The sequence below is a fragment of the Bison bison genome, unplaced genomic scaffold (genome assembly GCF_000754665.1).
Source record: "Bison bison bison isolate TAMUID 2011002044 unplaced genomic scaffold, Bison_UMD1.0 scf7180017864289, whole genome shotgun sequence".
NCBI lineage: Eukaryota > Metazoa > Chordata > Mammalia > Artiodactyla > Bovidae > Bison > Bison bison.
Window position 1 is genome coordinate 22256622 of NW_011494861.1, and position 16395 is coordinate 22273016.

The 16395-nt window shown below is 55.5% G+C and overlaps 1 protein-coding gene across 1 annotated transcript in view; it reads left to right on the forward strand.

The window, feature by feature from the left end:
* The first annotated feature begins 217 nt into the window (after nucleotides 1-217).
* Nucleotides 218-16395, forward strand: part of KIAA1614 (KIAA1614 ortholog) — a 42086-nt gene continuing 25908 nt past the window's right edge. Inside the window, exons 1-4 of the mRNA XM_010850257.1 lie at nucleotides 218-310; nucleotides 2011-2957; nucleotides 3817-3880; nucleotides 15198-15341. Of these exons, the coding sequence (XP_010848559.1) occupies nucleotides 264-310; nucleotides 2011-2957; nucleotides 3817-3880; nucleotides 15198-15341 (1202 nt within the window). The 5' untranslated portion in view covers nucleotides 218-263. The remainder of the gene's footprint in view (nucleotides 311-2010; nucleotides 2958-3816; nucleotides 3881-15197; nucleotides 15342-16395) is intronic.

Below are 16395 nucleotides of genomic sequence, written 5' to 3' on the forward strand. Positions count from 1 at the left end.
TTCCTGCCCTCCCGCGCCCTCCCCGTCCGACCCTGCGTCCCCTCCCCGGACCTGGAGGGAGGCCGCGGCCCGCGGGGCGGCTGCCCGGTTCCGACCCCACCCGGACCCCGGGCGGCCAGCAGAGCCCGGAGCCGAGCCGGGCGCGCCCCGAGAGCCGAGGCCTGCGGGCCGCACTCCCCGAGCCCCGGGCCGGAGCCCGCGCGCCTGCTCCCCGCCGCGGGCCGGAGGGAGAGGGGCGAGAGGAGGGCCTGGTCTCCCCGGGGATGGAGGGGATGGAGGCGGCGGCCAGACCTGCCGGCGGCAGCCTTCAGTGAGTACGGAGGAGGCGAGGCCCCGGGCGGGCCGGGGATGGCGGGACCGGGGGAGCGAGAAGGAAGGGTCGCGGGGGGAGCCCTGCCCGTCACGACCGTCTTCATTTCAGCGTCTCAGGGTTGGGGTTAGACGAGCACAGAGCTCGGCCCTAGACTTAAGCGGCCCCGAGCCGCACAAATCGGTACCCACTGTTCCCCCGAGGAAAGTCTCATCCATCCTAACAGGTCTCTAGAGAGGGGTGATCTCTGGAATGCTGTTCAAGACTTTACCTGAAGGCTCTTGTAATGTGACGGAAATTGCACCCAAACCCTTCAAATCCCCTGCTTCCTGGATCGAACCTTAGAAGAGAGGACTCAGTGGATGGGCTGTGACGACAGAGTTCGTCAATTCTAAATGAACTGGTAGAGAGACTGATCTCGTCCTCCCGAAGACAGGCCTTAAATGTCACAGGCTTAAAACTGATGTAACAAAAAAAAAAAAAAAAAACTGATGTAACATACAGACTGTGTGTATGTATTTTGCTTTATGGAATATGTGTATTCATGAAATATATTAAAAACGGAGTTGTAATAAATGAATATAGAGAGGCTTGGCATTTAAGAGAATTCTGTAGTGAATCTTTAGTCAGTATTAGGTGAATAATTAACCTCCAGTTTGTAATTTATGTGAATACGAATTTTTATGCATGCCGTGGGACATTCCTAGATGTATGGTATAGAAGGGGCATGTTCTCAGAGAGCAGGATAAATATTAAGACATTGTGGCTTCTATGTGTGCACAGAACTGCTTGGTGAGTAAAATCTCGAGCTCACTTTTATTCCCTGTGAAGACATTGACATCAAGTGTGCTACCAAGGAGCGGTCATCTGGGCACGTCACCTGTCTAGGACTAAGGGGAGTTGGGGTCCTGGTCACTGGGTGCTTTGGAAGAGCCCTGACCTTGGGAGGAGAAGCTTTGAGTTCCTAGCTGAGAGGCCTCCCTCAGCTTTGGTGTCTCCTAATGGCTCTGTGCCTCTGTCTCTCTGTAAAATGTCTGTAAAAATGAGGGTCATAACTGTTCAGGCAGAATGGTGTGAGAATTTGAGAGAGAGCGTCTGAAAGTACCTTCAGGCCTGCCCAGCACCGAGCAGAGGCTGAAAGGCCTTGGTGTCTGATCCTGGCTGCCCTGTGGGCACAGCTCTGCTCACGCCTGAGGTTTCGGCACAGGGTGGGGTCACCTTCCACCAGCGGGTCAGATCCAGGGTGGTATCTTCCTGAAGCCCATCCTCTGCATTGGTTCCCTTTGGAAAGGGAAGAGCTTGTGGGCATAAACAGAAATTGCCATCCTCCCCTGAGGCCTGACACCTGTCAGCAAAACACGAAGCCAGGGACTGGGAATGCAGCCCCCATTTCCCCTCTGGTCCACACTAGGCAGAAGATTAGCTGTTGCTTGACGCTTCACTGTCCCCACCTGTAAAATGGGGATAGAAAAATAAGACTACTACTCTGACTTGGAAGAAAAAACTCAGTAATGACTTATTCGTACCATCCAAAGGCTCGTGCTCCCCAAGCTGCTTTCACATTGTCTAGGGGCACCCCCTGATCTGACCCCAAGTTTCCTCCAGACAGGGCTCTATACCAAGGCACTATGGAGACCCAGGAGGTCGTGGGAGCTGGCCAGGTAGTGGGTCTAAGGAGCTCTGTCTGTTTTCTCCTCCAGAGAACCCCAAATAGGGAGCAGAACGGCCAGCTCCATGGAGGTGACCTCAGCTGTGGAGAGAAGTGACCCCGAGCCACAGCCGGAGAACGGACACCTCCCAAGACCCTGGCCCTGCCCTCGAGAAGACGGAACACCCAGCCCGAAGGCCACCCAGCCTCCCGGGGCACGGGGGATACAGCTCCAGGGGCCCTCCGTGCTGGAGTCCAAGGTGAGGGCCTTGAAGGAGAGGATGACAGCGGGCAGACAGGGGGCAGGCCCCAGCCTCACTTCCCACCAGCGGCTGGCCCTCAAGAAACCCAAGTGCAGACGAGTCAAGGTGGGTGGGTCCAAGCCTCCGTCAGAGGGGCCTTCCCCACCCGAGGCTGTGGTGGTCCATCACACGCAGAAGCCAAACGACAGGCGGCTGGACCGCAGTGTCACCGAGGAGGAGCCCGCCAGGAACGGGGACCCCGGGCCTCCCAGGTTGCCTGCTCCCGGACTCGAGTGCTGGAACAGGAGGAGCCCGTGGCCTCCAGAGGCGGTTCAAACACAGCCTGAGCATGACAGAGCTCTGCCGGCCGGGCCCAGCTCTCTGCAAGAGGGCCCCATCCACAGGGTCACTCCCAGCCGGCCGGGGGGCTCTCGTCCTTGTAACAAAACCACCCACGTGCTCACCCTGCGGAAAGGAAGGTCACACCCCCAGCAGGATGGTCTCGGCACCCGGGGAGACCCGGACAGCTTGTCTCCGACCTCAGAGGAAAACATCGTCCCCAGGCCGGCTCTCCTGGGGGAGCTCTGGAGAACCAGGGACCTGGGGGCCCTGGGCACTGGGGGCAGCACCTTGTCCCTGTCTGACCGTGTGGAGAGGAACCGCCTTCTGCTGCAGGAGATGCTAAGTGTTGGGGGGCAGGGCCCCTCCAAGGTGGGAGTCCCAGGCTGGACTTCATGCTGGGATAGAGCTGTGCCAGGTAAGGCCCACTCTCTGGGTCTGGGGGCTGGGGGCAGGGGGGGAGTCCAGGAGAGGGAAAAGGAGATGGGGGTTACCTCGGAGGGGAGGGGTGGGAAAGTGGGAGAGCACAGCTGTTTATCACCAGATTCCTAGGTTGTCTCTTAGTCTGGGCTTTGACACAGATTCTGCATCACCTCACAGCCAGCCCCATCTGCTAAAGGCTCCCCCAAACCCCCCAGAACAGCAGTCCCCAGCTTTTGGCACCAGAGGCTGGTTGCATGGAAGACAATTTTTCCACAGACTGGTGGGATGATGGGGATGGTTTCAGGATGATTCAAGGGTGACGTTTATTGAGCACTTTATTTCTATTATTACCATATCAGCTCCACCTCTGATCATCAGGCATTAGATCCCAGAGGTTGGAGACCCCTGTCCCAGACCACAGGGAAGCCTCCACAGTTTGTTCCCTGTGGTTCTTTCAACAGTGGCTTTTTGACGATGACACGTCCTCAGCCCTCGGTGGACTTCATTGTCCTTGGGTAGGAGCCCCTCCCCACAGAGAGACCCAGCCTCCAGGCCGGCGGGCTGAGCTCAGGTGGTCGCGCTGCTGCAAGTGTTCAGGCCTTAGCCACGGCTCTTGCCCTTCCTTCCTCCCACACCCAGCGCTTGAGAAGACCCCCGTGGGCCCTCAGCTCACGACAGTGCCCACCAGCAGTCACTGTGACAGGCTGAGCCTCCACCTGGGGGGATCAGAATTATCTGGGGGAGTAAATGGCTGCTGGAGAAAACTTTCTCCTCCGAGCTTGTGCTCATTAAGCAGCAGCTGAGAGCCCAGGTCCTGGCTCTGCCCTAATCTCTGCTTCTGCTCTGGGTCCTAGAGCGACTAGCCGGCGACGTGGACTGGGACTCGGGCATCTCCCTTCAGGACTCGGACCAGAGCAGGTAAGCGCTCAGGGCACACATCTTCTCTGCGTCTCTCCTGGACAGTTGTCCCTGTCCCTTCATTTCCTCTGCGGCAGGAGAGTAGGAGATGCGGAGAGGGGAGGGGACAAACAGCTGCACCTGCAGGCAGCTCTCCTCCCGGAGGCCTCCTAGGAGGCACCCCTCACCCCCTGATGCCCAGGTGGGGCCCCTGCTCCCCGTGCAAAACTGCGGGGTACAGAGCCTGGTGCAAGGAGCACTGCAAACCACCTGCTCTGCGACGTGGGGCTCATTTCCCTGCCCCGGCCTCTGTAGCTTTATCCTTCAAGTGAGCCAAGTAGTAACTTGTGTCATGTACCTTTCGGACTGTTGTGGGACTGAACACAAGATCAGTTCAGTTCAGTCGCTCAGTCGTGTCCAACTCTTTGGGACCCCGTGGACTGCAGCACGCCAGGCCCCCCTGTCCATCACCAACTCCCAGAGTTTACTCAATGGATGTGAAAATCCTTTGGGAAAGCATGTGAATGCAAGGCTTTTACTCCGACAGTTCCTTTCCCAGTCAAGGGGTGTGCTGACTGGTGTAAAGGTCTTCATCTCCCCCAGCCTCCCGGACTTTGCTGCAGCCCCTCCATCGATGTCTGAGGAAAGCTGGGCACCTGGGGTGGGGGTGAGTGGCCATGGGGCTGTGTCATGACCAGGTAGGCCAGAGGAGTATCTTTCGGGAGGGCAGGGGGGCCATCTGTGGATTCATCGGTGGCTGCCCAGGGCTTGGCCTCATCTTCCATATCCACTGCACGCCTGGCACATGAAGCTGAGCGAAGTCTCAGGACTTGGGAGCAGCCGCATTTCCCCTTTCTGTGCAGTGACGTCACCCTCCTGTGGGTCTCGTGGTTTCTGCTGAGGGTAGAGGGCAGCAATGTTACTTCTGCAGATTCCCTGCCTGCTAAGTTCCACTTGGCTTGACCTCCCCTCCAGAATATGTGGACCCCCAGTTCCGTTTTCACACAGTGAGGGCTGCCCCGGTTCAGGAGATTCAACCTCTGCTTGGCCACTGGCCTTCTCACTGACTTGGGCTGAGAGCCTGGTGGAGAGGGGGCTGTCTGGCTCCTTCATCCCTCATTATTTACGACTTGGAATCGTAGCTGCCCCCCCTTCTTCCGGGGGTCTCTTCCCGCCTCCCTGGCCGCCATGTTCAGCCTCCCCTCACATCCACACCTAGCCCAGCCACAGTGTGGAGGCGTGTGACTGGTCCTCGTGACATCCTGTCCCCTGCCCTGCCCCTTTGTCCTTCCTGGGGAGCCATAAAGGAGACAACCTGCCTGGGCAGACACAAGTTGTGCCTAGAGGAGCCGGGGCCTCCTCTTCTGCAGCTACATGTCTCCCTGCTCCCCGCTGCTCGCACTCTGTCTTCCCTGGGTGGGAGGAAGGCTCAACTGCAAGATGTCCACGGGGGCTTGCCCAGAGGTCACTATTGAAAGAAGCCGAAGCTCCTGACTTGCATGTTGGATACTAGGTAATTAAAATACCATCTTAAAGGACAAGAACCTCAACCATGGGGGGTCGGGAGGGGCTTTCCCCCAGTCCTGCAAGGAGATGGCGTTTGTGTAGAATGCTCAGGGTAGGAATTTCTGAACTATTGTTTCACCTACCAGACCGTTTGCAGTGGGTTAGGGTCTGCAGTTTACAGTGGCTCAGCGGTAAAGATTCCGCCTACAATGCAGGAGATGTGGGTTCGATCCCTGGGTCGGGAAGATCCCCTGGAGAAGGAAATGGCAACCCATTCCTGTATTCTTGCCTGGAGAATCCCATGGACAGAGGAGCCTGGTGAGCTACAGTCCAGGGGGTCGCAAAGTGTCAGACACAACTTAGCAACTAAACACACACCCGAGGTATCTGTGTCTAGGTGTAGGCTGTGTAGGTGTGTGCATATGTATATTGTATGATGATCTCATGTGTGTATATGTGTGGAATGAGGAGGGTGCCCAGCATATATCCAGGCACAGAGTTGGCCTGGGGAAAACTGTCCCCTGGCTTGTTTAGAAGGTTGTTCACAGTGCCCCATGGACCTTTATTGGTGATCTACACCCTGCTGAGTAGACACCCAGGCTGAAGGGCCAGAAAGCACGCCTACTTCATGGAGAAAGTTCATCCATGTCCAGAGACCCCTTGGGACAGGCTTTCTCATTTGGCTCTATTCCTGAGTCTTCCGGGCAGATACTAAAGCATCCCTGAGACCCTGCAATTCCGTCTCTCCCCTAAGCAGGATGGTTTTGTTGCTGCTGCTTCTCTATGTCTGAGCTTCCTGAGAGACTTTTGAAGTAAGGCACACTTCCCTCAGCCCTGTACCCCTGGCCACAGGGTCTACATGGAGGGGCTGAGGACCCTGGACAGCGTAGACTCTGAGACCATGGCAGCCGTCATGATGGTCATCCTGAAAGGGCCAGGACATCAGTCAGGACGTGTTCTGGCAGTGAGCCCCTTAAATCTCAGCGTTTGAGGCATAAAAGGTCTGGTTTCACACCCAGTCAAGTTTAGCGTCAGTGCAGTTCAGTGTTAGAACCAAATAATCACCAGGTTGACGACTGATCATTAGTCTGGTCAGTAATGACCAGGTTAACCCAGCAAGTATTTATGTCCTCGGTTGTTACTGTTCTGCATGATGGTAAGACAGGAAGCCCCACAATGATGGTGAAGCAGCAGAGCCCAAGACAGCAGACCCTGTCTGACTGGCGGGGTCGGCCCAGCTCATTGCAGGTGGTCACAAGGAGAGTCACCTGTGGAGGCGAGACCCCCGAGATGCTGAGGGAACACCAGAAATGTCCCAGGGCCGATTGGTTGTCCCTTCTACTGAGGGACGAAAGGAGACTCCACCCCAGAGGACAGGAACCACCTGGAGGTCCTTCCTTCCAGAAGACCATGCTGACACTCAGCTCCAGCCCTTGTGCTGTGCCGCATCCTGACAGTGTCCTAATAACAACGTATTGACTGTTCCCATTTCACTGACAGAGACCCTCTTGGGCAGAGGCTAAGTGACTTGCCTGGTGATAAAGCTATTAAGTGTTAGAGTCAGGGTTCACAGTCAAAAACACCAAGGGCTGTTCTCTAACCATTATGCTGCACTGCTACAAGCTGTCCCCACAGGTCATGCCTTGGGTTAGGGATCTGGGGGCCCTTGGCCCCCTCCCCCAGCCTGGTATTCTCAAGTATAGACCAAGAAAGGTAGGTGGCAGGCTCCACGGGCTAAGCTTGTTTCTCTCCTAAGTCGCCGTTGACATGATTTGGGAAATGGGGTTTTGATTTGTGGAGAGAAGACAAGGGGAGGGGTAAGCACTTCAGGACGACAGAGGACGAGATGGTTGGATGGCATCACTGACTCAATGGACATGAATTTGATCTAATTCTGGGAGTTGATGCAGGACAGAGAAGTCTGGCATGCTTCAGCCCATGGGGTCACAAAGAATCAGACACGACTGAGTGACTGAACAACTCAACAAAAGCACTTCAGGGAAGCCCAGTGGGGTCAGTACTGTCAGCTGTGACCTCGCTCACAGCCATGTGTGAGCACTGAACTTGTCAGAGGAGGGAATCGAAGGGTGCTCTGCTCGGGGGCTCTGCCCCCATCCATTCTTAGAAGCCTGTGGTGTCGCGCCCCTGCTGTCTGTAAAACGGCCAGGACCCGCTCGGTCTGTCCACTGTCTTGAGGCCTTGGGAGGGCACAGCAGGATTATACATTGCCTTAGGACCCCAGCTGAACCCTGCTTGTGCAAAAAGTGTATAAAACCAGAGGAGCAGCTGCAGTCAGTGCGATCCTCACCCCAGGCCCTGCACCGGAAGGGAGTCGATTCTTTCCAAAAAAGCACTCAGCCTCGGGCCGCTGCAGGCACCAGGGAGGCCCCCTGAGGCCCGGGGCCTGCCTTGGCAAGCTAGTTGGGAAGGCGGTGCTATGGGGCCCAGGCTTGCTCTGCTTCAAATCAGGGCCTTCCGTGTGTGCCATCTTTGGGGGGCGGAGGGGCAGACCCTGACACTTGTCTGCAGGGGCTTTAACCCCTGCTCCGCTGTGGGGTCAATGGAGGGGAGAGGGTCTCTGGGGTCGTTTAATTTGTGCTGTGATGATGATGAAAGCACAGAGGGCTTCCTGAGTTGTTGATTTCCCCCATCCCTGTGGCAGAGTTATGCCCATTTCTAGATACAGAAATAGAGGCTCAGAGGAGGGAGCCCAGTCTCAGCGTGTATACTTCATCACAAGAAAAGAAGGCGCAGACGTTGTCTGGTTCCGGTTTTCAGGCCTCCACGCAGACAGCTAGCAGCCAAAACTCCCTGCCCCGAAGCTGTCTGCAGGCTCCAGTTTACAGGAGGGGCAGACAGGGAACCCTCAAGAATTTCAGAGGCCTGGGCTGTGGCTCGAGTGGTCAGGCCCACAACTGTGAGAAAACCTTGGGCTTTTAAAACTTAATTTATTACCTAGCATTACACTGTGTGTAATTTCAGAAGGAATTCCCACTTTGCCCTCACTGCCCACTCTGCCTACACCAACTTTGGCTGTGGCTGGTGGATCTTCCCTCTGGAGCTCCTTGAGGGGCGAGGACCGTTCTGTTCTCTCTGGGACCCGGGACCTGCCAAGTGTCAGCACGGTACCGGCACTCAGAATGTGTTTGCCAGAAGCATGCGTGTATGACTGTAACTGAGGGCTCACCTGGGGTGGACGCCCCTGTGGGCTTGATCGGATCTGACTGGAGCCAGTAGAGGACATTCCAGATGGGTAAGACCTGCAGACACGCATGGGAGAGGTATGCAGGGGATTGCATGGAAGGTACTATCAGGACACAGGGTGGGAGTATGGGCTGAGGCCATTTTGGAGAGCTTGGGAATTTAGATTTTGGAGAAGGGAATGGCAAACCACTTCAGTTTTCTTGCCTTGAGAACCCCATGAACAGTATGAAAAGGCAAAATGATAGGATACTGAAAGAGGAACTCCCCAGGTCAGACTCTGATGCTGGGAGGGATTGGGGGCAGGAGGAGAAGGGGACGACAGAGGATGAGATGGCTGGATGGCATCACTGACTCGATGGACGTGAGTCTGGGTGAACTCCGGGAGTTGGTGATGGACAGGGAGGCCTGGCGTGCTGCGATTCATGGGGTCGCAAAGAGTCGGACACGACTGAGCGACTGAACTGAACTGAACTGAAGGTAGGAGGAACTGGAGAGACATTTTCTGTCTCTCTCCTCTTGACAAGATTGGGAGTGGCAAGGGCTTTCCTCCAGTTTTTCTTTGTGTCTGTGTATCAGAGCCAGTGGGCTTCCCTGGCGGCTCAGATGATAAAGAATCCGCCTGCAATGTGGGAGACCCGGGCTCAATTCCTGGAGCAGGAAGTTTGCCTGGAGAAGGGAATGGCTATCCACTCCAGCATTCTTGCCTGGAGAATCCCATGGACAGAGGAGTCCATGGAGGTCACACAAAGTCAGACACGACTGAGTGACTAACACACCCACACCTGAGTCGGTGGGCAGGATGGGGAATGGCCGGGTGTATGCAGGATGGTCAGGGGCTCAGCTAGTCTTGGTTACACCCTTTCCTAGGTGTCTCCTCTGATATACCTGCAGCCCTGTGACTCCTAAGGGTCTCATGCTCACCTCCAGGATTCCTCATGACCCCCTGAGTCTAGGGAACCAGAAAGTCCAGAACCTGGCTGGGGAGCCAGAATGACCTGCAGACCCCCTTACCAGGCTACCGGGTACGAGGCCACGGGCATGGCAGCATCCCAGCACTGCCAGGAGACGGGGTCCTCCTACCAGGGAGGGTGTGGGGTGGCAGGAGGGAGGTCCTGGGCGCGAGGGTGAGAGAAGCAGCTCCTGCTCCTCCCAGGAGTCGCAGGGCTGCAGGCATACCTGAGGGCACCCCCAGGTTCAAGGTGTAATGAAGACTAGCTGAGCCCCTACCTGTCCTGCGTACTTACCCCCTGTCATTCCCCATCCTTCCCCCTGACTCAGATATACAGACACGAAGGAGAACTCGAGGAAACCCCTTGCCACTCTCAAACCTGCAAAGACTAAAACTAAAAAGAAGAAAATTACATTTAGCCGCTCACCAGTGTTCCCAACTACACACACACTCCTGAAGCATCTAGGGTTCTGAGTACCCTGTGGAGAAGGAAGGATGCTATCCCTTCAAGCCCTCCCTCACAGCGAGTGTCACCTGCAACTTTCCTCCATGTCATTGTCACACTCATACACCCCACACGTGAAAATCTCATTGTGGTCCCAATCTTTATGAATAGAGGGGCTCAGGAAAGTTAATTTGCTCAAGATCATTCATCTGTGAGGAGCTGGGCTGAAATTCAAGAGGAAGCCTTCCTCCATGGTCTTCAGAGGGGAATAGGCCACTGTCCCCCTACCTGGGGGTGTCTTGGTCACCTGCCTCCACCCATGCAGTGCTGACCAAGGGGACAGCCCACAGGAATTTGTTCTCCTTTTCCTTCTTCAAGAAGGCAAGGACAGAACCACTTTGCTCTCCCTAAGGAGTCGACGACCTGGGGAAGCTCTGCACGCCCCCACACACATCTTTTCAAAGGTGTTCAATGTGGTGTATCCCACGCAGCCATCCGTTTTTGTTTGTTTTATTTTGTTGCCGTGTAGTTGATTGACGGTGTTGTGTTACCTTCTTGTGTACAGCAGAGTGATTGTTATACGTACACGTATATTCTTTTTCATTTTCTCTTCCATTATAGTTTATCATAGGACACGGAATGCAGGTCCCTTTGCTACACAGTAGGACCTTGTTGTTTATCCTTTCTGTATACAGTTGTTTGCATCTGCTGATCCCAAACTCCCAGTCCCTCCCTCCCCCGCCCCCTGCTCCTTTACGCCCACACGTCTGTTCCGTGTGTCTGTAACTCTGTTTCTCTTCTGTAGGTAGGTTCATCTGTGTCGCGTTTTAGACTTCACGTGTAAGTTACGTTATAGGGTATTTGTTTTTTCTTTCCGACTTACCTCACTTAGTGTGATAATCTCTAGGTCCGTCCTTGTTGCTGCAGATGGCATGATCTCATTCTTTTTTATGGCTGAGTAGTATTCCACTGTATATATGTACTCCATCTTCTCTTTCTGTTCCTCTGTTGATGGGTGTTTAGTTTGCTTCCCTGTCTTGGCTGTTGTAAATAGTGTTGCAATGAACATAGGGGTGCATGTTATCTTTTCGAATTATAGTTTTCTCTGGATATGTGCCATTCTTAAGGATGCCGCTCCTCCTTCTATTTCGAGAGAAGTGCCCGTTTATTTTCTGGATAGCAGCTTCCTTCTGCTACCAGATAGCCTCCTCCAGCTCCCTGTTCAATGGAAATTGCCTTTTCTGTGGAGCCCTGTGCAGGGCTCCAAAGGTCTAGAACAAAACCCACCAAGCCCTCTCTAGCTTCAAAATAGTCTCTCACTTCTGAACATGCCTTTGTGTAACATCCCCAAGTTGACAGGGGATCTCTTTGGCAGGTGCTTTTAGTTCACGTTCAGGGATTCCATCTTAAGCTCAGCAAGAGGGTGAGAGGAACTTAACAAAATAATTGTGCAAATAATAAAAGCAGTGATGATAATACATGCTGATATTGATTGAATCTCATCAAGTTCCTGGCTCTGTGCTCAGCTCTTCTGAGGGGATCGGTCTCACTTAACAACTGAGCCCTTTTTTAGGAGAAGAGGAAGCCGAACTTTAACCCCTAAGTAACCTACCAGGGTGACACAGCTAGTAAGTGGCAGCCCAGGATGAGAAGCTGGGCAGCCTGTCCCAGTGGACATGAATTTGGGCAGCCTCTGGGAAATAGTGCGGGACAGGGAAGCCTGGTGTGCTGCGGTCCGTGGGGTCTCAGAGTTGGACAGGCTGTCCCGGAAACACACTTCTAACCTTCACTGTAGGGTTTGTTCTGTCCATGTCCTGCAGCCCTGGGAAGCAGGCGTCTATAACAGTGAGCCCACAGGCCCCTGCCCACATGGAATACACGGTCCAGAATAAGTTCCGAGCCCACTGCTGCCCTCACTCGGGGGGCTGCGCACAGTGTGACAGTAAGGGCACTCTACTCGTGGCTATCTGAAAGCTCTCTAATGTGCAAAAATGGCACAGTTGCTAGGCAGAAAGGTGAAGGTGTGTTTTGGTCACAGTAGATGTTCCTTCTCCTTGCTGCATCCTGGACTCTGGGAAATGTCAGATCCCTTTCCATCCCAAATTGTTTCCCTAATTCCTGTTCTTAGGATAAAAGGGTTAAAGCCAGACTGGCTGGAGCTTATTATTTTAATCCAGGATTATGATGGCTGCTGAAGGAGGCTGCTCTGTCTCCCTGACCTCTCTGACTGGGGGGAAATGGTGGTTGTCCTGACTGGAGATCTTGAGCTGGCTATGCCTGGCTGGGAGGGGAGCTGCAGGCAGGGCTCAGCTGGCCTCTCTACCAGGAAGCGGGGCTTAGATGGAGAGACCAGAGTGGGAGGGGCTTTCCCGCTGCTCTTTGTCCTGGGGTCAGCTTAGGACGCTGTGGTTGGAAGGGCCAGGGTACTCACGTGGATCTCCCGTTGTCCCCCACAATTAGCTCTTTTAGGTGTTGCTGCTTCTTGGGGGCCACGCATCTGTGAGCCCTCTAGGAGAGGACCTCAAGTTTCCCCACCCGGCCTTGTGGTACTGCAGACTTTCTGGCCTAAGACGTAGGTTCATGAGATAGCAACGTGGATTCTCTCTCTGTACAACTCCAGCTATTTACAGATGGGGAAACTGAGGCCCGGGGGAAGCACTCAGCCTCTTTGACCCTGTGTCCCACCCACTGAGCTCACAAGCCCTAGGGGTGCGAGCTCTCACGGCAGTGACAACAGCTCTCTGTGCTCAGGTGGAAAGTCTTTGCCGAGCCACACAGGGACTGCCCCAGCCCTGCCAGGCAATCTGCAGAGGGACTGTGGGAGCGGGGACCTTGGGCTGTAGTCACAATGGGAAGGAGTTGGCTCCAGGGCTGTCGTCACATAAGTGGAGGGTCTGCCTCAGATAGCAGAGTCTGAACCTGTCTGCCTGGCGAGGTCGGTGGCCTCGGGTGGACCAGGACAATGCAGCGAAGTTGGGGGGCGGCGAGGTGGGTGTGAGAATAGGACAGGTTCACGGGGCTGCACCTGCTTGCTCCCTGCCACTGGGGAGAAAGACCCCTTTCCAGCCACAGGGCTGTCAGGCCTGCCCACTCCAGAGCACACCATGACCAAGAGCCGGCTGCCCTCCTGACTTTGGCCGCGGTTGGTGAAGGTGGCTGCCTCTCTCCTCCCTGCTCAGTTTGTTCCTGCATGGATGCCTCCAGGCACCTCCAAAAAACCCTGCTTTTCTAATCAGTGGAGAAACCAGCTTTGTCTGCCAGAAACCAAAGCAGGGCAGCTGATGAAAAGGAAAAAAAATAAATAACAGCTCCAAGTAGAGGGAGCAGAAAGAAAAAAACAGCAAAGCTGGAAAATGGCTTCGAAACCTGGGGCGAGGCTGTTCCTGACAGCATCTGGCCAGCTGCCTGGAGCCCTCCTGCCTGCCCACCAGGTCTTGTGACAAATGCCCTCCGACAGCCGGGCGGCCACAGCTGTCACCGGAAGGCTCTGAGCGCGCGGGCTGGCAGCCAGAGGCCCGTGGCTGCAGAGGCGTCTCTCCGGGCTGGTAACCTCATTATCTCTGCTGGCGGAGCTGGAGCCCCAGGGAGCACAGCTGCTCTCAGCGGTGCGTTGGAGGCCCTGCCTGCTCGGGAAGCTGTGCAGAGGGCTGCCTCGCCTCACAGGGCAGCGGGCCTTGAGAGCTCACTCTTCATTCTCTCCTGGAAGCCCTCCTGGTTCCAGAACCGTGCCTGGGCCCTGCCAGGGTCCGTAGGCACAGATGGTGCCTTTATTCTGGCAGTTCTCAGTTTTAATCTTGGCCCCAAAGCAGGATTAGGTGCAAATAATGGGAAAATAAAAAGAAAGAAAAAAAAAAAATCATAGACTGCCCAGTGCTCGTCCAAGGTTGTCCCAAGGAGGCCTCAGGGTTGGGCCATTTTCCACTCACATCTCTATCATCCGTCACCTAGGAAACGACTTGGTACCATCCCCCGTCAAGATGAGGCCCCTTTCTCCAGGTGACATATGGGCTGGGGAAGCCCGGGATTTGGCTGTCTGCAGACTGAGATGCAGGCCAGCCTGAGCCTCTAGCCGCCCAAGTCCTCCTCCTGCAGACCCTCCCTGGTGGGGACAGCCCAGCGTATGTGACAGCGAGGAAGGACAAGGGCAGCTGTGGGGAGTGCAGACATCGTATCAGAGAGTGAGTCTGGCTTCAGCCACATGCCGGCTCAGCCTGCTCTGGGACCCCGGGGCGGGAGGAGCCGGAGGATGCGGCAAGGATGCTGGAGACAGTGGAGCTGGCTGTTGTCTGCTCCGCTTCACTTGGTGTTCGACCTTGAGTGACACGTCACATGTTCCTCTCTGCTCAGGAACACCCTCATCTGTCAGGCAGAGAGCGCACCTGCCCCCAGGCCCGCCTGGCTGCGGAGAGGGCCCTCTGGTCAGCGGGAAGCTGTGGGGTGGCTGTTATCCCTGCGACCTGCCGCTGTGTCACTGGGAGATGGCTTTGAAAAAAGGCTGCTGTCATTTTCGGCAGCTCTGGACTGGCTGGAGAGGCAGCACAACTGGGAGGTGGTGAGAGCTGCTGGAAGCAGCCCCTCGTTATGATGAGGAGTGAGCCATTTGCTAACTTGGTGTGGGTCCAGCTTAGTTCCTCTCGGCCCTGACCTGATGTCTGTTGGGTTAGGATTGGAACTGAGGCCAGAAATCACCAGGACTTATAAAAATGTCATTCTCTCAGAGGAGCAGAGCAGTGATGGGCAGGGCCCCGATGCCTTGTGTCTGCGGTGAGAGCTTAGGACGGTGCGCTGTGAGCTTGAGTGGGTGTGTGTGGGTGCCGAGAGACAGGAGGAGAGAGGGAGGCGATGCGTATAGAGACCATCTGGCTGGGCACAGTCCCAGCCCAGCAGCCCTGGGCCCTTTCCTTCCCCTCCTCCCAGATAACTCCTGCTCTCTGCCCAGGGAAGAACAATGAAGTAATCTGGAGACTCCCCTACCCTTTTCTAGATCCTCCTGGGGTCTCTGCCTCCGGTCTCTGAGCAGCTGTCCGGGGTGGGCCGGTTCCTTCCAGAGTCAGCAGGCCCCCGGCCCCAGGCCCCAGGCTGGTGCCCTCCCGTGTGGGAGCTGGCCAAGGAAGGCTTCCATGCGGGGCTGTTTCTGGCACAGCCAAGCTCGACACTGTTAAAGCCCTCCTAATCCGTGTTATTTTCTTCTAATCCCTCCCCCCACCCTCTCTGGCCCACACACCCCACTGCAGGCCCTTCGGTCCCAAGCCGCAGCCCGTGCTGAGCCCCAGACATGAAGAAGCCAAGCATCTGCTGCAGAGAGCCCGCATGAAGGCCAGGACCCGGCCTGTCCGTGCCAGCCATGACATCGTGCCCACCCTTGCCCTGTGCAGCCGGTGAGTGGGGCCCGGGCCAGGCCGGCCAGTATGGGCTGCGGCAGGAGAAGAGATGGGATCCAGCCAAAATGCCAGCTCTCACTCCTCCGTGCTGGTCTGTGTGGGAGCTTTTCCCGTTGTCAGGCACCGCTTTCATGATTTTAGTCAGTTAGTACGTCTTCGCTGAGAGCCTACTGATGGCGTATTAGGGAACATAACCCGAGTCTCCCTGGGGGAACAGCGGTGTCACAGTCTCCAGGGAGAAAGACCAGCAGATGGGTCAGTACAGTTCTCTGGACTGTGGTGTGGAGAGACGTGTGTGTAGGATTGGAAGTCTACTGTAACTCCATCTGGAAAGGAAGGGGAGGCTTGGAGGAGGTGGCTTCTAAGTTGGAGCTTGAAGGAGAAACATAGATATTTACTGGGCAGCTGAGGGAGGCAGGGGTGAGCATCCCCGGGCAGAAACTGAACAGAAGCAGTATTCTCAGGAGTTGGGCCAGACGGCCCAGTGGAGGCAGTCATGGAGGCCTCCAGGACTGATGGACAATTTGGAAGCCTCCTGTAATAGCTAGGAGCCACCAAAGGATTTCACGCAGCTGGGTAGCACCATCACGTTTGCATTCCAGTAAAGCTGCTTTGGCTGCAGAGACAGTTGGATCTGGGGGACTAGGGGGACAGTGTGTGGTGATGGGAGGAGAGGGTGGAGATGCAAGGTTGCCCAGAGCCAGAGCAACAGGCTTAATGAGGCAGCAGAGAGGTGGTTAAGACCGGAAGTGGACTGCTGAGCTCTGGCTCTGCCACTTCCTAGCTGTGTGCTCTTGGGGAAGCCCCTGTGCCTTGGTTTGCTCCTCTGCACAATGGGAATTATACCAGACCCTATCTTTCAGGATTATTGTGAGGGTTCTGTGAGTTCATAGAAAGTGTTTAGAACAGCCCCTGGCATGTAGTGAGTACCCTACAAGTGTTACCTCTGACTGAATCATGGAATCAACTGGATGAGGGGAGCCTGAGAAGAGGGGCATCCAGGATGGAGCCCAGGATTCTGACTTGGTGTCTGGAGGTTCAGTGAACCCTC